The 21,461-nt window shown below is 44.2% G+C and overlaps 1 protein-coding gene across 5 annotated transcripts in view; it reads right to left on the reverse strand.

The window, feature by feature from the left end:
- LOC147028992 (uncharacterized) overlaps nucleotides 1-16,045 on the reverse strand; it is a 78,069-nt gene extending 62,024 nt beyond the window's left edge. For 3 of the 5 annotated variants that reach the window (XM_085879895.1, XM_085879892.1, XM_085879896.1), the window contains exons 1-2: nucleotides 15,799-16,045; nucleotides 10,488-15,344 (exon numbers count right to left, since the gene is read on the reverse strand). In XM_085879895.1, the coding sequence (XP_085736021.1) occupies nucleotides 10,488-15,321 (4,834 nt within the window). In that variant the 5' untranslated portion in view covers nucleotides 15,322-15,344; nucleotides 15,799-16,045. Of the gene's footprint in view, nucleotides 1-10,487; nucleotides 15,345-15,643 lie in introns of all 5 variants that reach the window. The other 2 variants (XM_085879894.1, XM_085879893.1) reach the window with 2 other exon arrangements.
- Nucleotides 16,046-21,461: the final 5,416 nt, after the last annotated feature.

Below are 21,461 nucleotides of genomic sequence, written 5' to 3' on the forward strand. Positions count from 1 at the left end.
TTACAGTAGTGGGATATTTTGTATACATTTTAAAATATTTTTATTACTATACTTTTGCTGTTTCCTGCAATTTCAATATCAATATTCTCTCCACCTAAGGCTCGTAAAGTCAATTGTTTGGGGGCATTTTGTCATTCGGATGATTGTTTTTTTGACTTATTTTTTTTAATACAAAACAAAAAATAATAATAATAATAAAAAAAATTCATTCAATGAAAAGGAAAAAAAAATAGTTTAATGTCATGTACGAAAAAGATAGATATTTCACAAGAGGCAGACTACAAGCATTTATATCGTAAACAGCCAAAATGAAACACCCAATAAATGACCGAAGGTTGCAGAAACAAGATCGACTTTATTAGCCAAGAACAGTACTTCATTGGACCTCCTTTAGCCTTGATGACAGCTTCGCACCTCATGGGTGTGGATGATATTAGATTCCGGATGCATTTGACTTCAAACTTTCTCAACCGATACCCGCAAAGAGGTCTGAAGCTCAATCATGGTTCTCGGTAACTTTTCAGCCAAGTTTCTGTCTAAAACTTTCCGGCAGTTTTCAGTCAGGTTGAGATGACGTCTGCTCTTCCAAGGCAGGATGACGGCGTGGTGTATTCAGACTGCATTATGCAGGTAACCCTTCACATTGGGGAAAATAAGCATCAATCAATTTGAAGAATAGTCGATTTGTTGTTAAAATAAAATGAGATGATGTAAAAGTTTACCTTATTGAAATCAACTTCATAGCACTTACCACTGACCATGTAACAGAGAGTAGAAGCATGTTGGAAATGTTTCCCACTCAATCCAAAGTGATCCTGGTTAGTAGACCTTTTAAAAATGGTATTCCAGGAGAAGGATGTAGTCCCAAGTATTCACAGTGCAGGAAAAAAAAAAGTGATGTGACCCCCACACGATAGCTGAAAACACAACGGCACAATCTCTGGTCCTACAGCTGGTGGATAGTATGCCATATGCGACGCAGGCATGGTGGAATTATTTTCCAGTGAATCATTGAATGAATAGCCCACATAAAGTGTGCAATCTCCCATTTTTTTGTTGTGGTGAAAAAGGCTTTTGAAGCAAACATGTATAGAGACCCAAATCCACAAAACTATTCTAGAATGTTCAACTATTCAGCCATTCAAGAAGAGTCTTCCAAGATACGCAGCTGAATAGTCATAATGTTTTGTTCTTATGGCAATGGCACTTTAACATTCAATCTTCTGAAATTGTGGAAGACCTTTTTTGTCACTTCACACTGCCTATTTCCTCATGTCACATTTGGAATTTAAAACTTGTCACATTTGTGTCACACAAACTGTGCAACCCAGACAACATGAAATTTCCTTCAGTACCAATATTATAAAGTCAGTCTGTCTATCAGTCTGTCCGTCCCCGAACGACTCCCTCAGTTTTGGGGACATTTTGGGGTCCCAGCCGTGCCCTGAGGTGAGTGGGAGGTTTCATAAATACCTCAATACAATTATAATTTTGACTTTCAATCCATACGAAACTGCTCCAGATCCAGAAGTAAGCACAATCACGGGTTCGGTAGAAACATTAAGTGGTTTGAGAATATCTCAATACAATCGTGATTTTGAGTTTCCAACAGAACGACCCCACTTTTATTGGTTCACGAGTCAGTAAGTGACCACTATATTCGTTATGGGTGTGTGTCTATCTGTTGGGTAGTCAATCTAGTCTACCCTTATTATCAGTATTTCCGTCGATATGTTTGTCTGTCTGTCTGTCTGTATGTCTGTCTGTCTGTTCGGTCCAGTGCTCCGTTAATACAATGGCAATTTCGATGAAACTTGGTTGGTAGGTTCATACCATGACCTAGTTGTGTGCAAATGAGAACCGTTGCTATGGACCCATCCGTTGCCTAGCAACGGACCTTCAAAATTTTTGAAAGATCCTAAAAAAAAATGTATTTTTTCGAAAATCAAAGGAAAAAAAAAATAATAGGGCCACGAGCGCCTGTGGGCAGTACATTCAGCCATAGTCAAAATTTTCCAGCCAGATCCTATGAAAACTGTTGGAGAAGATAGACTTTGAATGATAGACCTGGTCGAAAATCAAAAACGAAGTTCGTAATATCTCAGAGACCATGAGTCAGATATACATGAAACTGGTATGGTAGGTTCATGGTATGTCATAGTTATGTGTGAGAAAGAACAGTTGCTATGGACGCTTTTGTTGGCTAGTAACGGCTGAAAAACGAATAAATTCGACTACCCATGTCCACCTACCGGCCTGTCTGTCTGTCTCGAGCATAGCTCCGTGGGTTTTGATCCGATCCTGATAAAATTTTGGTGGGATGTTTGTACCATGATCTAGTTGTGTTTTCTGGAGATGGGCGTGCTGCGCCCATTATGGGCGGAGCCACGCCCAAAAAAACATGCGTTTTTAGGGGTAGCCGATTTCAAGTTACATCTTCTCCGAGGGGGTTTGTCGAATCTGGCAGGGGTTTCGGTATTTGGTTTGCACAATGGCACCTGCAAAGCCCCACAGAGCTCGATTTTTCATTTTCGTCCCAAGGTCAAGGTCACAAGGTCACGAACTTAGAAAATGTCAAAAAAAAAAAATCAATAAATTGGGCATCGAGCTCCTAGGATTTACAACTGTTTCGAATGAAAGTTGGTATGCAAGTGGTGCTCTTCGAGTACAACAACTTTCATCATTTACATTTTTCCCAATTCCCGCCATAAAAAAATAAAAAAGGCGAACTACGTTTCGGATTTCGCAATTCGTGGTCGATTTGTAGTGCTCTTTGATTACTACAACTTTCATCATTTACGTTTTTCCCGATTCCCACCAGTTTGCCTGTGGCATCCACTCGAAGGTCAAAAAATAAAAAAGGTGAACCGTGTACATTGCTCGTGAACCATCGCCGTCTCCAGACTTGTCCAATATAAGGTGGGTGTGAGGTTTCATAAATGGCTCAAAAAAATTATGATTTTAATTTTCGATCCATATGAAGCATTTTGTATCCAACCTTTCTCGCCACCAGATTTGTCTGTATTGGTTGTCACGTGAGAATGACTTCTGCATTTGTTTACCTCATGAGTGTTTGTATTTTCGGGTATTAATGGTATAGCATTAATTTGCCTGGGGCACTGATCAACCACAGACTCGAGCGTGGCATTCTAGGACACATTCTATGCCACGCTCAAGTCTGTGGTTGATCAGTGCGGCAGGCGAGATACTCTTCCAGTCTTGGGCGATCTCAATGCAGACTGGAACTGACAGGGATGGTTATGAGACGTGTTGGTCCCCATGGGTCTGGAATTATGAACTAGAACATCACCAAGTTCCTTCACTTTGCAAGAAGTCATGGACTTAGGGTGGCTGGTTCATGGTTTCAGTATCCACAAGCTCATCGCTGGACTTGGTATTCCAACGCTGGCAGTGTGGCAAAGGAGAATGACCATGTGCTCGTTGATGATCGCTGGAGGAGGCTCCATAACGGCAGGGTCTACTGGAGTGCTCAGTTTCTCAATATAGACCACAGGCTTGTGGTAGCAACTCTGAAGTTGCAGCTAAAATCCGTGATAATGGTACATGATGAGAGAGTGGCTGAAGCATTTTCGAACAGGCTGTGGGAATTTGGGGGGTAGTTGGGGGGGGGGGTCTGGATGCTTTGGGGAATCCTGAAGAGTTGTGGAGTGCCTTAAAGACCACCATGCTTGATGTTGCCGGAGGATTTCTTGGAACTCACAATAGGGCGAAGAAGAATTTTGTCTCTCAAGGGACAGTGGATACCATTGACGAGAGTCGCAGGGCCAAGCTGAATGGCAGAGCTGAGCTGGTTCAAGGAGTTGAGGCGTAAAGGAGGAGGCCTATGTGTGAGGAATCTGTGAGGGGGTAGAGCATCACCTGTAATCAAGCGAGTCAACATAATCATCCAGCTTACAGGAGAATTTGCACATTGCTTTCTCCAAGCCTGTCCTTTGGTGTAATGCAATTAGAGTGGAGGGTGGTGGGCTCTTGACAGAGGAGTCTGAAGTGAAGGCCCGCTTTGCCGGTTACTTTGAGTGGCTGCACCAGGAAGATCCACCAGCTGTTGAGTTGGATGTCAGGGGTGTTGCTATTTCTATTGCTGATCCTCCAATCAACTGTGATCCACCTTCCGATGTGGAAACATAGGCTGCGGTGAACCGGTTCAAATGGGGTCAAGCTCCTGGGATCTGCGGCATCCATGCTGAACTTCTCAAGGCTGGTGAAAATGCTGCAATCGTGTCGTTGCATGCAGTTCTTTGCTCTGCCTGGAACACAGGCATCATCCCAACTGACTGGAAGAGGGGCCTTGTTGTCCCTCTCTGGAAAGGGATGGGTGATTGCCAGGACTGCAACAAGGACCAAGGGGTGACACTGCTCTCAGTGCCGGGCAAGGTCTTTGCTCGGATAATTCTTGATAGGGTTGACCACCATCTCCTTGAGCACCAGTGCCCGGAGAAGTCAGGCTTTACACCAAAGAAGTCAACAATTGAAAGTTATCCTTGCCCTTCGGGTCCTCACCGAACGCAGACGAGAGTTTCGGCAGGGGCTGCTTGTAGCCTATGTTGATCTCTTGTAAAGCGTTCAATTCAATGAATCGGAATGCCCTCTGGAGCATTCTTGGTCTTCGTGGGGTGCCACCAAAACTGATCAATCTAATGTCTGAACTACACTCTGGCACAGAGAGTGCTGTGAGATGTGGTGATACCATCTCCGACATATTGCCAGTTGTTGCTGGAGTTTGTCAGGGGTGTGTACTGGCCCTCACACTTTTCAGCACTTGTATGGACTGGATTTTAGGTAGTATGATGGCTGTGGTGCGTCGTTTGTGAATATCAAGATCTCTGACCTTGACTTCACAGATGATGCAGTCATCTTTGCAGAGACTCTGGATATCCTTTTGGGGGCCCTCGAGGTGCTGAATGAGGAGTCGGAGATGCTGGGATTGTGGGTTTCCTTGGTCAAAGCAAAGACTCAGGCTTTCAATTACATCTTGGATGCTGCTGTCTTGTCTGTACCTGTTTGTGGCGAGGATGTTGAGGTAACGGAGAGAGTCACTTATCTTGGCAGTGATAATCACGTCTCTGCAGGCTGTGAGCCAAAGGTCAACAGATGTCTGGGCCGGGCCTGGGGAGTCATTGATTCACTAGATCATGGGTATGGCGCTGTCGGCACCTGTGTGGGAGGACGAATGTCCGAATCTTCATGTCCTTGGTGCTTCCAGTCTTGCTCTACGGATGTGAGACTTGGACTCTGACCAGGGATCTGAGATGGAGACTTAATTCCTTTGGGACCAGTTCTCTTCGAAGAATCATTGGCAAATGCTGGTAGGACTTTGTGTCCAACGAGCGGTTGCTGAGAGAGACCCAAATGAGATTTGTTACCTGCATAGTCCGTGAGCGTCCGCTGCGACTGTATGGAGATGTGGCTCGTTTCCCTGACGCTGATCCTGCTCATCAGATTCTCTCAGAGAGGGAGCCTCGTGAGTGGAGGGGGTCAATGGGCCGACCACGTGCCCCATGGTTGCAGGTTGATCGGCATCTTACGGAGATGGGGATAGGCCAGGCATCTGCCTGGGGGATGGCCAGGTGGAGGCCCCTGGAGTACCGGCGGAAAGTGGACGCAGCGACACGCTGCTCCGGCGCATGCTCCCATACCTGACCTGACCTGACCAATTAATTTGTGATTGGAATGATGCCGTTTTGAATGAAAATATAAAGAGATCGAGTTTAAAGGAAAAAAAGATGAGAAAATTATGTGAGTGTTTCCACCCGAGACATTCGCCGATTCGGCATTGTCCGTTTGCTTTTGAACGCTCAAAGGTGTAACATGTACCAAAAAAAGAAGGAAAAAAAAAAACAAAAGAAAAATTGGCTTGTCGAGAGGAAGCTCTGACACTCAAAAGAAACAAAGGCAGAGATGGGATGATGTCAATAAGACACAAGAACAAGCAAGAAACACTGAAGCTCACAGAGAAGCCAAAGTTCAATCTTCAGAGGAAGAACAGGCAAGACTGAGGCTCACAGAGATGCCAGAAACAGAAGACGTGATGCTGTTACAAATCTAAGGTGTGCTTTGAGTAGTTCTTGTGAAGTTTGTCGACAGTCAGTGTGGGAAGCATGACTGATGAATGTGAAGACTGTGGTGCTCTAAAGTTCCCTGCTGAACTACCTACTCAATGTTGCAGTCAATGAGAGTATGTAGTACCTGATTTACCACCTCTTCCTCCATTTTTGCAAGCAATGCTCGAGTCAGCTTCCACGTCAAGCAATTTCTGGACAATATCAGGAAATACAATTAGTTTCCAAATGACAAGTCTTGGCTGTCATTTTCCTGGATGGAACCTTCAATACCGCATTAAATGACAAATGTGCCATAGGGAAGGCATTCTGGTTTCCCCCGCAATCAGTGTGGATGAGGCCCTGCCCCACGACTCACAAATCGACAAATGCATTGCTCGAGACCACCCTGTCAGCCAAGTCATATCTTAACCAGGGGTCATGCTCAATTTCGTTTTTTTTTTGGTGGTCCGCCGGGCCGCCTAAACAGATTTTTTTGGTGGCGCGTATATTATTTGATGGTGAATAAGTTTATAAAAATCAGTATACATGTTTAATTTACTATTGATCACGACACATAGATCAAATTTCGGCGCTTTTCATGCCAGCAGCCTCGCAACTCAATCACAGAACACTACAGTCAGCTATGCAATCATCTACCTACTAACTTGCAGCAAAATAATTTGGACGACAGTTCCTTGCCATTGCACGAGCATTTCAGAATAGATGCTTCAGTTTATGCACTTTGTTCATTCATTTTTGTTTTAATATTTTTATTTTGCTTTCTATGTTCCAGGCTCGACCTCTCTAAACTTCTTCTTTGCCAATGCATACTGGCGATTTTCACACGACACTTCCTGAAGTTGGTGTACCTGGTGTGAAACACATTTTGCTTCTTTCCCCATCTCCGATCCTCTCACATCCTCCTCCATACGCACCTTGCACAACATCATGTCCCATCTTCCTCGTAACCAAGCCACATAAACTCTCTCTCCCATTCTGATCGATACTTCTTCATTATTTTCCCAAGTTCATACTCCTGCTCTTCCTGCTTGCATTTTTCTGCTCATTTCTCTTTCGGATTCGATACATTTTGTAAACAACGCCACATGACTGAAACCGAAGTGCATGTCTTCGCCGAGATGGAGTCTCAGCACCATGAGATCATGAGAGCAGCACCATGTGATCAAATGGGTGATTCCAGTCTCTCCTAAAATTAGACAGTCAATAAGAAGTCACACACTATGCACTGATCTCTGCCACTATATCCATAGGTTCACATACCTGATACACAGGTACTCGTACGTGGTTAAAAAATAAATAAATAATAAAAAAATCATACCTCAAAGATGCCACGAAAGCTCAAAAGTATACCACAACAGAGGCTTTTGATGGAAGGTTTTCTCAGCTAGTGTGGATAAGATTCTTCCATCATAATTCTGATAATTGATATACTGTGATTTCAAAACTTAAATTAAGTTTACAAATTATAACAACCTAATTTATCAGTTGTATTGTAAGGTTATAACTTAAAAGATTTAAAAGAAATAGATGTGAGGAGAATGTGCTAGCGAAGAGGAAGGAGAGGAGGTTAAGAGCATCCGGAACGAAAAAAAAACAAAAATAATAATAATCATAAAAAGAGCAGTTTGCGAGCATCTCATCTGGAGCGGACGTTCTGAGAGAGCGCTTACAGAGGAGGAAATATACAAACAAAGCTGAGGCACTTTAAAAACTGGAGTGATGCTTGGGAAAGCAGATGAGCACACTCGAGGTTGACAAAACATTTTTTTTTTCGTGAGCACCAAACCATTTATGCTGGTACTCATTGGAGAACCGAATTAATTAAAAAAAAGAGAAGACAAAAAAGTGTGTGTGAACCCCCTACCTAAAATCGCTGTACATTTGGGCATTGTGCAATTGCGTGCCCGTGCCACATGCATGCTTCAGGTAGATCTAGCATTTGGCCAACAATGTGATGCACGCACATTGAAAGCTCGTAGCCTTGCTTCTATAATTGAAGTTCCATTCCATATTGTTGTCGCAAGCCAGCACACACCAGAGGAGCGGAAAATACACCGGCTCATAAGTATGCATTGCATATATCAAAGATTTTGACACAAATGGTCACATGGACCAGCGAGGACAGTTTATGGGGGCCACTGCTTATTTAGAACCCTGCTTAACACGCTGTTAATAAATTGTGATTCCATATTGTATTTATACGTTTAAGATGCATCTCGTTTGGGATCATGCATTTCTTCTGGTCGAATGTCGAGTTTGGCCTGCATGCGGAGCTTTTCAAAAGTAGCACTCGAAACAGGAGATAGCCAAACGCACAAATGCACGGACAGACACCACACTTCACATGATATATTTTATAGATAACAGAAAATGTAAATTATAACCGGGATGACATCTTCATTCACCAGCATCATTACATATTTCTCACCCATATGGTACACTGTTTCATCGCCTTGGTAATACCCAGAATGCTTTACACAAGTAAGAAGTAAATCCACATGGAAGTTGGCAGGTATGTTAAGAATTACTCTACAAGCCTTCATCAGTATGTCATTTATTTACGATTATCTCAAACAAAAAGTGGAGTTTCTCCTTCAATCCCCTTGGTGTTAATAGGTTGTTTCACGCAGATCGTCATGTTTCTGTTTCTCAAAGGGAAAGTAATGTACGCATGTTGATGAATGTTTTGGGAATTTGTGTTCGGTGTTGGTAATCATAACCTGCATAAGTAATCAAATGTTTCCTACTTTCATGCCAGTGAGGAAAAATAAAGATGGTGGCAAAAGTGGGATAATAAGAGGGTGGAAAAGTTACGGCAATGACATTTCGAGGGAATAAAAACACAAAAGCAGTTTCCTATTTCGAGATGATTGGATGCACAGTACAGTGAAGATTGCACATCGAGGAGATCCGTATTTAGGAGAACCGTGGGAGAAAAGTTTATGATGAAAAATACTTTTTATAATGACTTCTTGTACTTCTTGTACATACACATTTGAAAATGAAAGCATCCACTATTTCTGGGACAAGTGTGTGCCCAAAGCTGTCAGAAATCTTTGAAAAGGCAATACACAAGCTCGGTTGCAAGTAAAAACTAAAGTTCAATTGAAATTTGAAGCACTGTATTTTGACAAGTGGATGTGGAGTACAAGTCAAATTGGTTAATTTTCCAAATTTTCTTTCCTTCATTCATATACAAGTCTATTTGGAGTATAATACAAAGCTCGATCAACTACGGTAGTTAGCAAAACTGTCAGTCAGAACAATAGAGGTGTTAATTCCTACCTGACACTCAACATGTAGCTATCTGCAATACTGGTCATGGATATTAATGAGCCGTTTTGTGTATGTTATTTTAATTACTTTGTATGACAACATTTTGGATAAATAAGGAATGTATATCGTTTTTCAATATGTATGGTATAATGTTGAGGTACAGTATTTAAAACAAGCTACAGAATCAATATCAGCACTGGCTCATAGCACATTAAATTTTGTCACAGTTCACTACACCTTAATAAACATGAACACCAGACACATTGCAATACTAGCACTCAATGTTTGTCCACCGAGCCTTGCAGTCAGGGTAAACCTTGGTTTTCTCAACACAAGATTAGTCTTCATACAAACACTGCATTTGTATTTCCCTGGCACCCTGATGGAATCCTCCCTCGGCACATTAGTGACGACTTCTACACTCTGGATTTGCCTCGGCCCGTTCAATCGGAGATTTCTCGATTCCAAATTCATTGCGTGACTCACCCTAACATCCAATCAGTTAAATGAGGTTAAAGTTATATTAGCGTGACTGAAAACATGCCCTGGGACCACATACTCTACCCCCCCACCCCCCTCCCCCACCCAATTATAACTCTATGTCTATGGGAATATCTCATCTGTTTGACGACGTTTTGCCGGTCATCACACTTTCTTGGAACACGTCCATGACATTAAGTGGAAACTTGCTGTAGTGTTTTAAATGACCAATTATACAATTTATTTCAGAAAAATATCACACTTTGCAATTCTTTTTCATTTACGCAATTCAATGTCTAAAACCATAGATAAGTCGATTTTGAGTACAAGTTGAGGCTCGGACTTCTGGGATGGGAAAAAAAAGTCAACTTTCGACCAAAAACATATGGTACCATTAATTTGTAGTTTTCCTTTCTTTTTTACAATGCTATTTTGTTTTTAGTTGGCATTTTCATCAAAAAGGTGATCAACCTGTAATGTAGATTCACTGCTCGAACAGCAGGACTTACACAGCATTTCTCCAGTTTATGATGATGTCAAAGGCATTGCTAATAACAGGTGAAGGGGGTTTCGAGTAACATTTGAAAAATGAAAGCTACACAGGCAACAAAAGCAAAGCAAAGCAAAGCAAAGAAGCAAGGCTCTTACCATCTTTTCGAGATGCCAGACTATACACTGCACTGATTTCGACATCATCTTCATCTTCTGCTGCTGCTGGTGTTGTTGCTGCTGCAGCTGGGGCTGTAGTATCCATTGGCTCTGCATCCAATTCTCCTTCATCAGCAATGTCTTTCCTTGTCTCTCCTTCCAACAATTCATCATCTTTTCTATTTTTTGCACCATCTTCATCATCGTTTCTATTTCTTGCACCATCTTCACCATCTTCATCAGCTTCTCCATTTTTTGCACCATCTTCATCATCTTCATCAACTTCTCCATTTTTTGCAACATCTTCATCAGCTTCTCCATTTTTGGCATCATCTTCTGCATTTTTTGTACCGTCATCAGGTTTTCTAATTTTGACACGATCTTCTTCTACCACCTTTCTTCCCACCTCCTCACTGCTCACCATTTGTTCACCTATATTTTCAAGAGCACTCTCCACTTTATTCACCTTCTTATGATCATCAGAAAATTTCCCTTCCAACTCATCATCCTTCGATTCTTGCTTCACACGGAAATTTTTCCACAAAGCAGAATTGCTTTCTTTTGGTTTTTCAGAATGCTGATCTTTCCTCGCGGTTTCTACCAAGTCAACCTCACGACTCTCTGATGTGCTTAAACCCCCAGCTACACCTGAAATTTCAAATCCACTTCCTGGCTCCACACTCACCAACTCTCTCAGTTCCCAACTTCTCTGTTTATTTGTTTCTGTCGTGTACCCGACCCTCTCTACTCCACTCAAATCCCTCTCAATGCATTTTGTATAACCAAATCCATGTTTATATTCATTCGTTTTCTCATCCGAACCACTTCCTCTCATGTCACTAAAAACCTCTCTCTTTGTAATATTCTCTTTTGCAAAAGTTTCTCCTTCCTTTAATTCCTTGCACACATCTACCTCACCCAACCCCCCACCTTTTACCTCTTCTATTCCGACATTAAGCACTTCTCGATTTGAAAGTACGACAATGTTTTCATGATCTCTCATTCCCAAAACATTGGAATGTTGGAGTTTTCTTTCTAAACTCGCTTTCTCTTCATCAATCATTTCCAAATCGAGATCCTCCTTTCCTTCACTCACTTCCAATGCATTATTTTCTCCTGCCTCTCCCAGTGCATTATTCTTTCTTGCGACCACTACTCCTGCATTATCTTGTCTATGTGCCACTCCCACTGCAGATTCCTCTCTTCCTGCCACTCCCAACGGATTGTCTCCATCCGTGACTCCCGGTATCTTTTCCTCACTATCCGTGACTCCCGATATCTTTTCCTCACCATCCGTCACTCCCGGCATCTTTTCCTCACCATCCATCACTTCAAGCACCTTTTCCTCAGGATCCGTCACTCCAAGCACCTTTTCCTCAGCATCCGTCACTCCAAGCACCTTTTCCTCAGCATCCGTCACTCCAAGCATCTTTTCCTCACCGTCCGTCACTCCCGGCATCTTTTCCTCACCATCCGTCACTCCCGGCATCTTTTCCTCACCCTCCGTCACTCCCGGCACCTTTTCCTCACCGTCCGTCACTCCCGGCACCTTTTCCTCACCGTCCGTCACTCCCGGCACCTTTTCCTCACAGTCCGTCACTCCCGGCATCTTTTCCTCACCGTCCGTCACTCCTGGCATCTTTTCCTCACCGTCCGTCACTCCCGGCATCTTTTCCTCACCGTCCGACACTCCCGGCATCTTTTCCTCACCGTCCTTCACTCCCGGCATCTTTTCCTCACCGTCCTTCACTCCCGGCATCTTTTCCTCACCGTCCGTCACTCCCCGCATCTTTTCCTCACCTTCCATCACTGCCGGCATCTTTTCCTCACCGTCCGTCACTGCCGGCATCTTTTCCTCACCTTCCGTCACTGCCGGCATCTTTTCCTCACCTTCCGTCACTGCCGGCATCTTTTCCTCACCTTCCGTCACTGCCGGCATCTTTTCCTCACTGTCCATCACTCCAGGCATCTTTCCCTCAGCGTCCGTCACTCCCGGCATCTTTCCCTCAGCGCCCGTCACGCCCGGCATCTTTCCCTCAGCGTCCGTCACTCCAGGCATCTTTCCCTCAGCGTCCGTCACGCCCGGCATCTTTCCCTCAGCGTCCGTCACTCCCGGCATCTTTCCCTCAGCGTCCGTCACCTTGTCCTCAGAATCCGTCACCACCGGCAACTTTTCCTCAGCATCCGTCACCACCGGCAACTTTTCCTCAGAATCCGCCATGCCATGCATCTTTTCCTCAGCATCCATCACTCCCAGCATATTTTCCTCAGCATCCGTCACTCCCGGCATCTTTTCCTCAGCATCCATCACTCCCGGCATCTTTTCCTCAGCATCCGCAACTTCTGGCATCTTTTCCTCAACATCCGCCACTCCCCGCATCTCTTCCTCAGCATCCGGCATCTCTTCCTCAGCATCTGGCACTCCAGGCATCTTTTCCTCAGCATCCGTCACTCCAAGGACCTTTTCCTCAGCATCCGTCACTCCAAGGACCTTTTCCTCAGCATCAATCACTCCAATGACCTTTTCCCCAGGATTCGTCACTCCAAGGACCTTTTCTCCAGGATCCGTCACTTCAAGCACCTTTTCCTCAGCATCCGTCACTCCAAGCACCTTTTCCTCAGGATCAGTCACACCAAGCACCTTTTCCTCAGCATCCGTCACTCCAAGCACCTTTTCCTCAGCATCCGTCACTCTAAGAACCTTTTCCTCAGGATCCGTCACTCCAAGCACCTTTTCCCCAGCATCCGTCACTCCAAGCACCTTTTCCTCAGCATCCATCACTCGAAGGATCTTTTCCTCAGCATCCGTCACTCCAAGGACCTTTTCCTCAGCATCCGTCATGCCAAGGACCTTTTCCTCGGCATCCGTCACTCCAAGGACCTTTTCCTCGGCATCCGTCACTCCAAGGACCTTTTCCTCGGCATCCGTCACTCCAAGGACCTTTGCCTCGGCATCCGTCACTCCAAGGACCTTTTCCTCGGCATCCATCACTCCAAGGACCTTTTCCTTGGCATCCGTCACTCCAAGGACCTTTTCCTCAGCATCCGTCACTGCAAGGACCTTTTCCTCACCATCTGTTGTGCCCAGAGTTTTCTCCTCTGCATCTTTCACTCCCATCATGTTTTCCTCAGCATCCGTCACTTCCATCATGTTTTCCTCAACATCTGTGGCTCCCAACATCATGTTTTCCTCAGCATCTGTGGCTCCCAACATCATGTTTTCCTCAGCATCTGTCGCTCCCAACATCATGTTTTCCTCAGCATCTGTCGCTCCCAACATCATGTTTTCCTCAGCATCTGTCGCTCCCAACATCATGTTTTCCTCAGCATCTGTCGCTCCCAACATCATGTTTTCCTCAGCATCTGTCTTTCCCAACAAATGCTCCTCAGCATTTGTCGCTCCCAACACATGCTCCTCAGCATCTGTCGCTCCCAACAAATGCTCCTCAGCATCTGTCGCTCCCAACAAATGCTCCTCAGCATCTGTTGCTCCCAACAAATGCTCCGCAGCATCTGCTGCTCCCAACAAATGCTCCTCAGCATCTGTCGCTCTCAACAAATTTTTCTCTGTATATGTCACCATGTTTTCCTCAACATCCATTACTCCCAACATATTTTCCTCAGCCTCTGTCACTCCCAATATGTTTTCCTCACCATCAGTTACTCCCAATGAGTTTTCTCCACGACCCGTCAGCCCCAATGAGTTTTCCTCACCACCCGTCACTCCCAATGAGTTTTCCTCACCACCCGCCACTCCCAATGAGTTTTCCTCACCACCCGCCACTCCCAATGAGTTTTCCTCACCACCCGCCACTCGCAATGAGTTTTCCTCACCACCCGCCACTCCCAATGAGTTTTCCTCACCACCCGCCACTCCCAATGAGTTTTCCTCATCACCCGTCACTCCCAATGAGTTTTCCTCATCACCCGTCACTCCAAATGAGTTTTCCTCATCACCCGTCACTCCCAATGAGTTTTCCTCACCACCCGTCACTCCCAATGAGTATTCCTCACCACCCGTCACTCCCAATGAGTATTCCTCACCACCCGTCACTCCCAATGAGTATTCCTCACCACCCATCACTCCCAATGAGTTTTCCTCACGACCCGTCACTCCCAATGAGTTTTCCTTACCACCCGTCACTCCCAATGAGTTTTCCTTACCACCCGTCACTCCCAATGAGTTTTCCTTACCACCCGTCACTCCCAATGAGTTTTCCTCACCACCCATCACTCCCAATGAGTTTTCCTCACCACCGGTCACTCGCAATGCGTCTTCCTCGCCATCAGTCTCTCCCAATGCGTCTGCCTCACCATCCGTCTCCCCCAATGCATCTTCCTCACCATCAGTCTCCCCCAATGCATCCTCCTCCCCATCAGTCTCCCCCAATGCATCTTCCTCTCCATCTGTCACCCCCAATGTGTCTTTATACCCTTTTGTCTGTCCCAAAATGTCTTCCTTCTCTTTTGTCACATCCTCTCCTTCCAACATTCCCAAAACATCATCGGCCATTTCTAAATTTTCTGCTTCAGTTTCCTCCATACTCAAATGCTTCTCTCCAACTCTCCCTAGTCGATCTCCTACAAGTCCAAGGTTGCCCAACAGAAGGCCTTCTTCAACAAATCCATCTTCCAGGTCAATTTCCTCCTCTCCCCCAGGAATTCCACCCTCTGGAATGTCATCCGAATCCACCGAGCTGTCAGCTTCTGACATTCCCAACAGTTCAAAATCATGGTCATCCTCACCACCATCTCCATCTTCTAAATTCTCATTCTCCTCTTGCTCCGCTTCAATATTCGCTTTCTTTTCTTCCAAATCTCTTCCCATCTCCATATCCAAGCCAAGGCAATCTCACACTGAAACAAAAATTGGGGAGGGGGGGAGGGGTAATAAATACAATTAAAAAAAAAAAAAATTACAATACGTTATCAGAAATATTTTCACCGAGTTCCGAAGAAACACAATAAATTTCATAAAGGAAACAGTTTTGAAGCCGGTGATAGCAGTGCGAGATGCACCGTCGCGACGCGGGGGTACCAATATTTTCGGCGATAAATAAATAAAGCGCTGGAGAGAGTATATCACAATAAACGACGTCACAAAGACCATTGAAAACAAACACGGCAATGTGTCTCGAGGACGTGATGCATCTCACCGGCCGCCATTTTCCCGCCTAAGTGGGGATTATTTATTTTGGTTTCCTCAGTCAAATGTTTCCATCAAATCCTCCACGATAACAAAACCATTCCAGGGAAACAATTCAATAGAATACTCCTCGATTTCGATGTTTTAACATCCTCTCGGCCTTACCAACGTCCTTCGGCGCCGTGCCAATTCCTCTTCTTTAAATAAAATATTTTTTTATTAGCGTTCCTTTAATCGACGTGAATGCTTCGATTTCAAACTATCTAATTATAACTTAATTTTAAAAGACGAAACTTGATTCTTTATCCTAACCCTGCAGTCGGTGAATGCAGCGCCGCATCCCTTGGCTAACATATGACAAAAAACCGACGGCTGCGAACGGGCAACGTGAAGGCCTTCCTTCCGGTCTTCCTTTTCTCTTTTCTTTTCTTTCTTTCTTTCATACTTCGACTTTTGCTTTGAGAATACGGTAGGATTTTCAGTTATTTTTTTAACAACGAATAATTATAACGAATAATGATAAACTGAAAATAAGGGCATGTGAATTGGAGGAAACCAGCTTCACCAGATTACAATGGCTGTACACCCTCGCATTACAGTCCCGCACTGTATCTTGCCGCACGGCGGCCGCGATGGGCAATTTTATCATCTCGATCGGCAAGATTTACACTTTAGCGAAATAAAAAAAAAATTAACATGAAGGCAATTTGGCTCAACACGAATAACTTAGTTCGTAATATCACGAAAAAAAAAATACAGAGCTGTGAAGAAAAAGCAGTAAAATCCTCCGCTGATGGCGATCGGTATGGTTGAGGGTGTACGGTGACGTCAGCGATTTGTCACAAACGAGCCCGCGGTCATAATGGAGTACAATCGAGGGGAGGACAAAGGAACGTCCAATGACGATCGGGAAATGTAAAACGAGTTATTCAAACAATTGGAGGTCAAAGCTTGTCCCCAAAGCTTGCAGGTCATGCTGATACGTTTGACACTTTGTGTAGGGAGCCGTATTAAAACAAAATACAGGTTTTATAAGGCAACGCAGACCACACATGAATTTCCGAAGACAGACAGCGTGTTGCGGAAACGGGACGAACTTTCCAACCATTTTATATACAGATATCGTGACTTATTGTATATTTAATAAGCGTTTTTTTAATCATTAAATATGAGCATTCATAAGATTATATACCCTGGAAGACAAGATGAAGGCGTGGAAAAGTTTGGATGGAGTTGATGGATCAGTGATGTGGCTGTTTTGTGAGTAATGGCTCGCACGTTGTACGAGTACAGGTAGGCCAATAATGATACATTGATGGCAGAGCAAATTGCTTATCTGCTCTGCTGTCTCCTTCAACACTCTGGGATTGTAAAAATGGTAAATACAATAATTCTTACTCACTTGGTACTATGTGGATTGAAGAACAGTTGGAACTAGAGAGTTTTTAGAACACCTTACCCTGTTGCAGTCTTGAGAAACAAAGAATACGGGCGGTGACGGGTTCTGCAAACAGAAAATTTGATTGGTCGAGATGATTTCAAATATTTTGTCCAAGTACTGCTGAACGTAAGGTTTTTTTTAAAGGTGACAATAAGGCGATTTGTACTCTACAGTATTGAGGTATATAATGCCACATAAATAAGATAAAGATTTTAAAAGTTGCTAAAAAAAAAATCCGACGTTTACCGCCGCTGATGATGCGCCTTTTACACAACCTTACTTAACATGTTGCATTAGTTCTTCGTGTCTGTTGTTTGTGTCCTTTATAACGTCGCTAAAAACTAAGTTTGCTGTTTGGAATTATTTTCAATTTTGTTTGACTGCCAGACTGGCAGACAAACGAAAAAAAAACAACTCACTCCTCCCTGCGCATGTGTCATCGGGTCTTATTCAGAGGCAAAGTACTACGAAACTACAGGTTTGTTTTCTCATTCATGTTCAGATTCGTGTTAAAAATATAATATTAAATTAAAATGAAGTTGTTCTGCGATCATATAAAAAAAACATTTGTACAAACACAGACAGAAAGAGTGAACCAATTTCTTAACCCCAGTTTTTGTTTAGCGTGCACAGGTGTGTGTGTGTGTGTGTGTGTGTGTGTGTGTGTGTGTGTGTGTGTGTGTGTGTGTGTGTGTGTGTGTGTGTGTGTGTGTGTGTGTGAGAGAGAGAGAGAGAGAGAGAGAGAGAGAGAGAGAGAGAGAGAGAGAGAGAGAGAGAGAGAGAGAGAGAGAGAGAGAGAGAGAGAGAGAGAGAGAGAGAGAGAGAGAGAGAGAGAGAGATATGATATGTACCGTGTATTAAATACGTATGATTCGGGTAGGCCATGCCCGACCCCACCCGGGGACACCCTGCTTGCTAGTGGTCATCATGCCCACATGTAGTCAAACCGTACTTTGATGTTGGTCTCATAAACCTGGAGTTGACTTCGTAGTTCAGTTGGCTGTCTTGGGATGTCCTGAGTTCGAGTCCTGTTAGCAACTGAATTAACACAAGGTGTGGTTGACTCAGCCTTTCATCCTTCTGAGGTCGGTGAAATAAGTACTAGTGTACTGGTAGAGGGGCACAGCATCAGCTACACAGCTGTGCTTCCAAGAAATGATAGCTGCTTGGCAGCCAAGTTTCCAGATGCAAGAAGAAGAAGAAGAAGAAGAAGAAGAAGAAGAAGAAGAAGAAGAAGAAGAAGAAGAAGAAGAAGAAGAAGAAGAAGATCTCGGTCACATCCTTCCTCCCTGGGAGAGGGTTGACAAAACCTAACAAGTCACAAAGCCAGCCTGTGTCCCAAATGCATGTTGATTGGTGTGACTCTGGGTGCTACAATTGTGGCCCTTGGCTCTGTTTTCACTCCCATCAAAGTTGTTGCATTTGGTACAGTCCTTCCTTGAACCCATCAAATTTTGGCCTCTCTCATCCTCAGTGGGTGGAATTCAGTAAGAGGGAGTTGTTACAACTCTTGACCATCATTGGGGTGAACAAGTACCAATGCAGTGGCATCATTTTGCGTTTGGTTTGATAATATGTGAATACGCTTTTGCTCTGCCTTAATGGGGGGGGGGGGGTGTGGACTTTCATGCATGGGGTTTCCCAGTATGTTTTGAGAAGGTTGACGGTTTCGGTTTATTAAAGACTGGATTTGGAATCCAAATGTCTCAGATGTCTTCTTCCATGATAAATTGGTGCCCCTGGGTGCCCCCGGTGTGATTCAAATTGACGGACAGGGAGACAGGGAGTGGAGATCAAAAACTCACAACTGAATCATATGCAGCAACTTATAATCGGTGACCGCCATGCCACCTTCAATGAGTCACTCCTCATGAGATGTTGTTGCAACATTTACCACCACTCTCCCACATGACACTTGCAGTTAACGCACAGCTGGCACTGCCCGTCGTTGCGGATCTGGCTGATCATCTCATGGATGACGTCACACTGACTGTAGCTAATGTAACAGCTCCACCACAGCACATCACACAACTACAATTTGAAATAGTTGGACCATAAGAAGCTCATCCTGGAGCTCCACACTGCTTAACACCAGTCATGGCCATCTTTGCGCACCCCTTCGAGGAACAGAGAAAAACGCCGTATCTCATACAACCATTCGCCTTCATTTCCCGTGAACACTCAAGATTAGTGTAGGTACCACATGACTGAGGGTGCTGATGGAGCGAGCTGTCACCGGCATCCTTGCCAAATTACAAATTCCTGCCATGAGTAACTGCTGGGAAGGCAATGGCAAACCACCTAGTATCACTTTTGCTAAGAAGCCAAGGACATGTCTTCAGGCAAAGCACACGATCAATTAATCAATCTTCTCAAGCTCTTTCTGTTTTTCTTTTCATTCACAATTGTTATCTTTTCTAATTCTCTACTCTCTTGATGATGTGCGCACCTGGTGTGTACAGTGTGCCTCCATTCCTGCCTTTCACTTTCCTTCTTCCATTTTTCAAATTTCTGCAATCTATCACTGACTTGCTCTATGGATGCGAGACTTGGACTCTGACCAAGGATCTGAGACGGAGACTTAATTCCTTTGGTACCAGGTCTCTTCGGAGAATCCTTGGCTATCGCTGGCCGGATTTGGTGTCCAACGAGCGGTTGCTGAGAGAGACTCGGATGAGATTTGTTACCTGCATAGTCCGTGAGCGTCAGTTGCGGCTGTATGGACATGTGGCTCGTTTTCCTGACGCTGATCCTGCTCACCAGATTCTCTCAGCGAGGGAGTCTCATGAGTGGAGGAGGCCAGTGGGCCGACCACGTGCCTCATGGTTGCAACAGGTTGACCATCATCTCAAGGAGATGGGGATGGGCCTGGCATCTGCCTGGGGGATGGCCAGACGGAGGCCCCTGGAGTACCGGCGGAAAGTGGACGCAGCGACGCGCTGTTCTGGCACATGCTCCCGTACCTGACCTGACCTGATCACTGACTGTTTGTATTTCCTCTACTCACTCACTCTGAAACACTCCAAATCAGACACTCATCAGTGTGAACCTTCACTCGCGCATTACACTTCAATCGGCCTCTGCCGATTTTTTGGCTCATCGATATGAAATGAAAGTATCAAAACTTTCCCGGATCTGATCCCCCCCCCCCCCAAATTTCTCTCTCTCTCTCTCTCTCTCTCTCTCTCTCTCTCTCTCTCTCTCTCTCTCTCTCTCTCTCTCTCTCTCTCTCTCTCTCTCGTAGATAATTACCTCCAAGCTTCGTGTCATCTGCAAATTTGTAAAGCCACTCTTAATCCCACTGTCCAAAACATTTATGTAATCAAATGAAAAACCAAATACTGCACTGCATTGCAGTCATTAGAAGGAATCCGAATAAGTAAAGAGCAAAGATGGAGTCATCAGGAGGAATCTGGATGGGATTGGGGTTTCAACCGCTACTCCTCTACCCTCAAAACCATATGGGTTTTCACCTCTTCGCCTCTCTGTAGAGTGTAGACAGATAAAGATGGAGATAAATTAAGAGTGGAAGGGAGATATCAGAGAGGAAAATAAACAAACAACAAGAAAAGAAAAAGCAAGAATTAGAACGAGACATCTGCGATCACAAAGCGATCGCCCCTGGCTGGGAGAAGCTCACCCTTGGTGATCGCCCGTGAATTATCCTTGGTCTGCGATCCAATAATGGCCATTTTTCTTTTTCGGACAACCACATGACCTTGACCTTCAATATTTAGGGATAGAGTGTTAATTGAGGAAATGTGTTCCCATGTACAATCTATCCATACAACTCAACATCATGGAAATCGGAGGAAAATTATTCAAGTTATGATCAAAAAGTTGCTTTTTGTTAATTAGGTCCAAATGTGAAAAATGAAGATCAAGGAAACAAAATAAATATCAGGTGCACAACTTCAGTGCAGGTCCACTATTACGATCCAAGAACATCTTGGAAGGCCAAGGAGACTTTGAGATTCTGCTTTGGCAAAATGAGCGATGACATAAAATGCTTGTTTTTTTTTCAGACCGCCATTTGACATTGACCTCGGAGGGGTATGATGTAAATTATGGGTAATGTGGTTTCCTCTGGGGTCTAGGCTATCTATAGAGTGCAATTTTGTTCCGATTGGACAACGCTGAGTTAAGTTATGGTGAAAAATGTTAAAATGCCTATAATTGGGTCATGACCTTAAAATTAGGCCAAGGTCAAAAAAATTATCAACCCTGCATACTTTTATTCCAATTATTGATGCAAAATTTAATTCCAAAAATCTCTTGCAGAACAAAATGGATAAAAACGTGTTTTTTTTGTATACTGTACATTGTCGAGGCTTGTGGAGGAGTGAATACACTGAATGGATCAGGACGTAACAGACAAAACAGGACA

The sequence above is a fragment of the Eptatretus burgeri genome, chromosome 4 (genome assembly GCF_056783735.1).
Source record: "Eptatretus burgeri isolate ZD-2024b chromosome 4, Ebu_testis_v1, whole genome shotgun sequence".
NCBI lineage: Eukaryota > Metazoa > Chordata > Myxini > Myxiniformes > Myxinidae > Eptatretus > Eptatretus burgeri.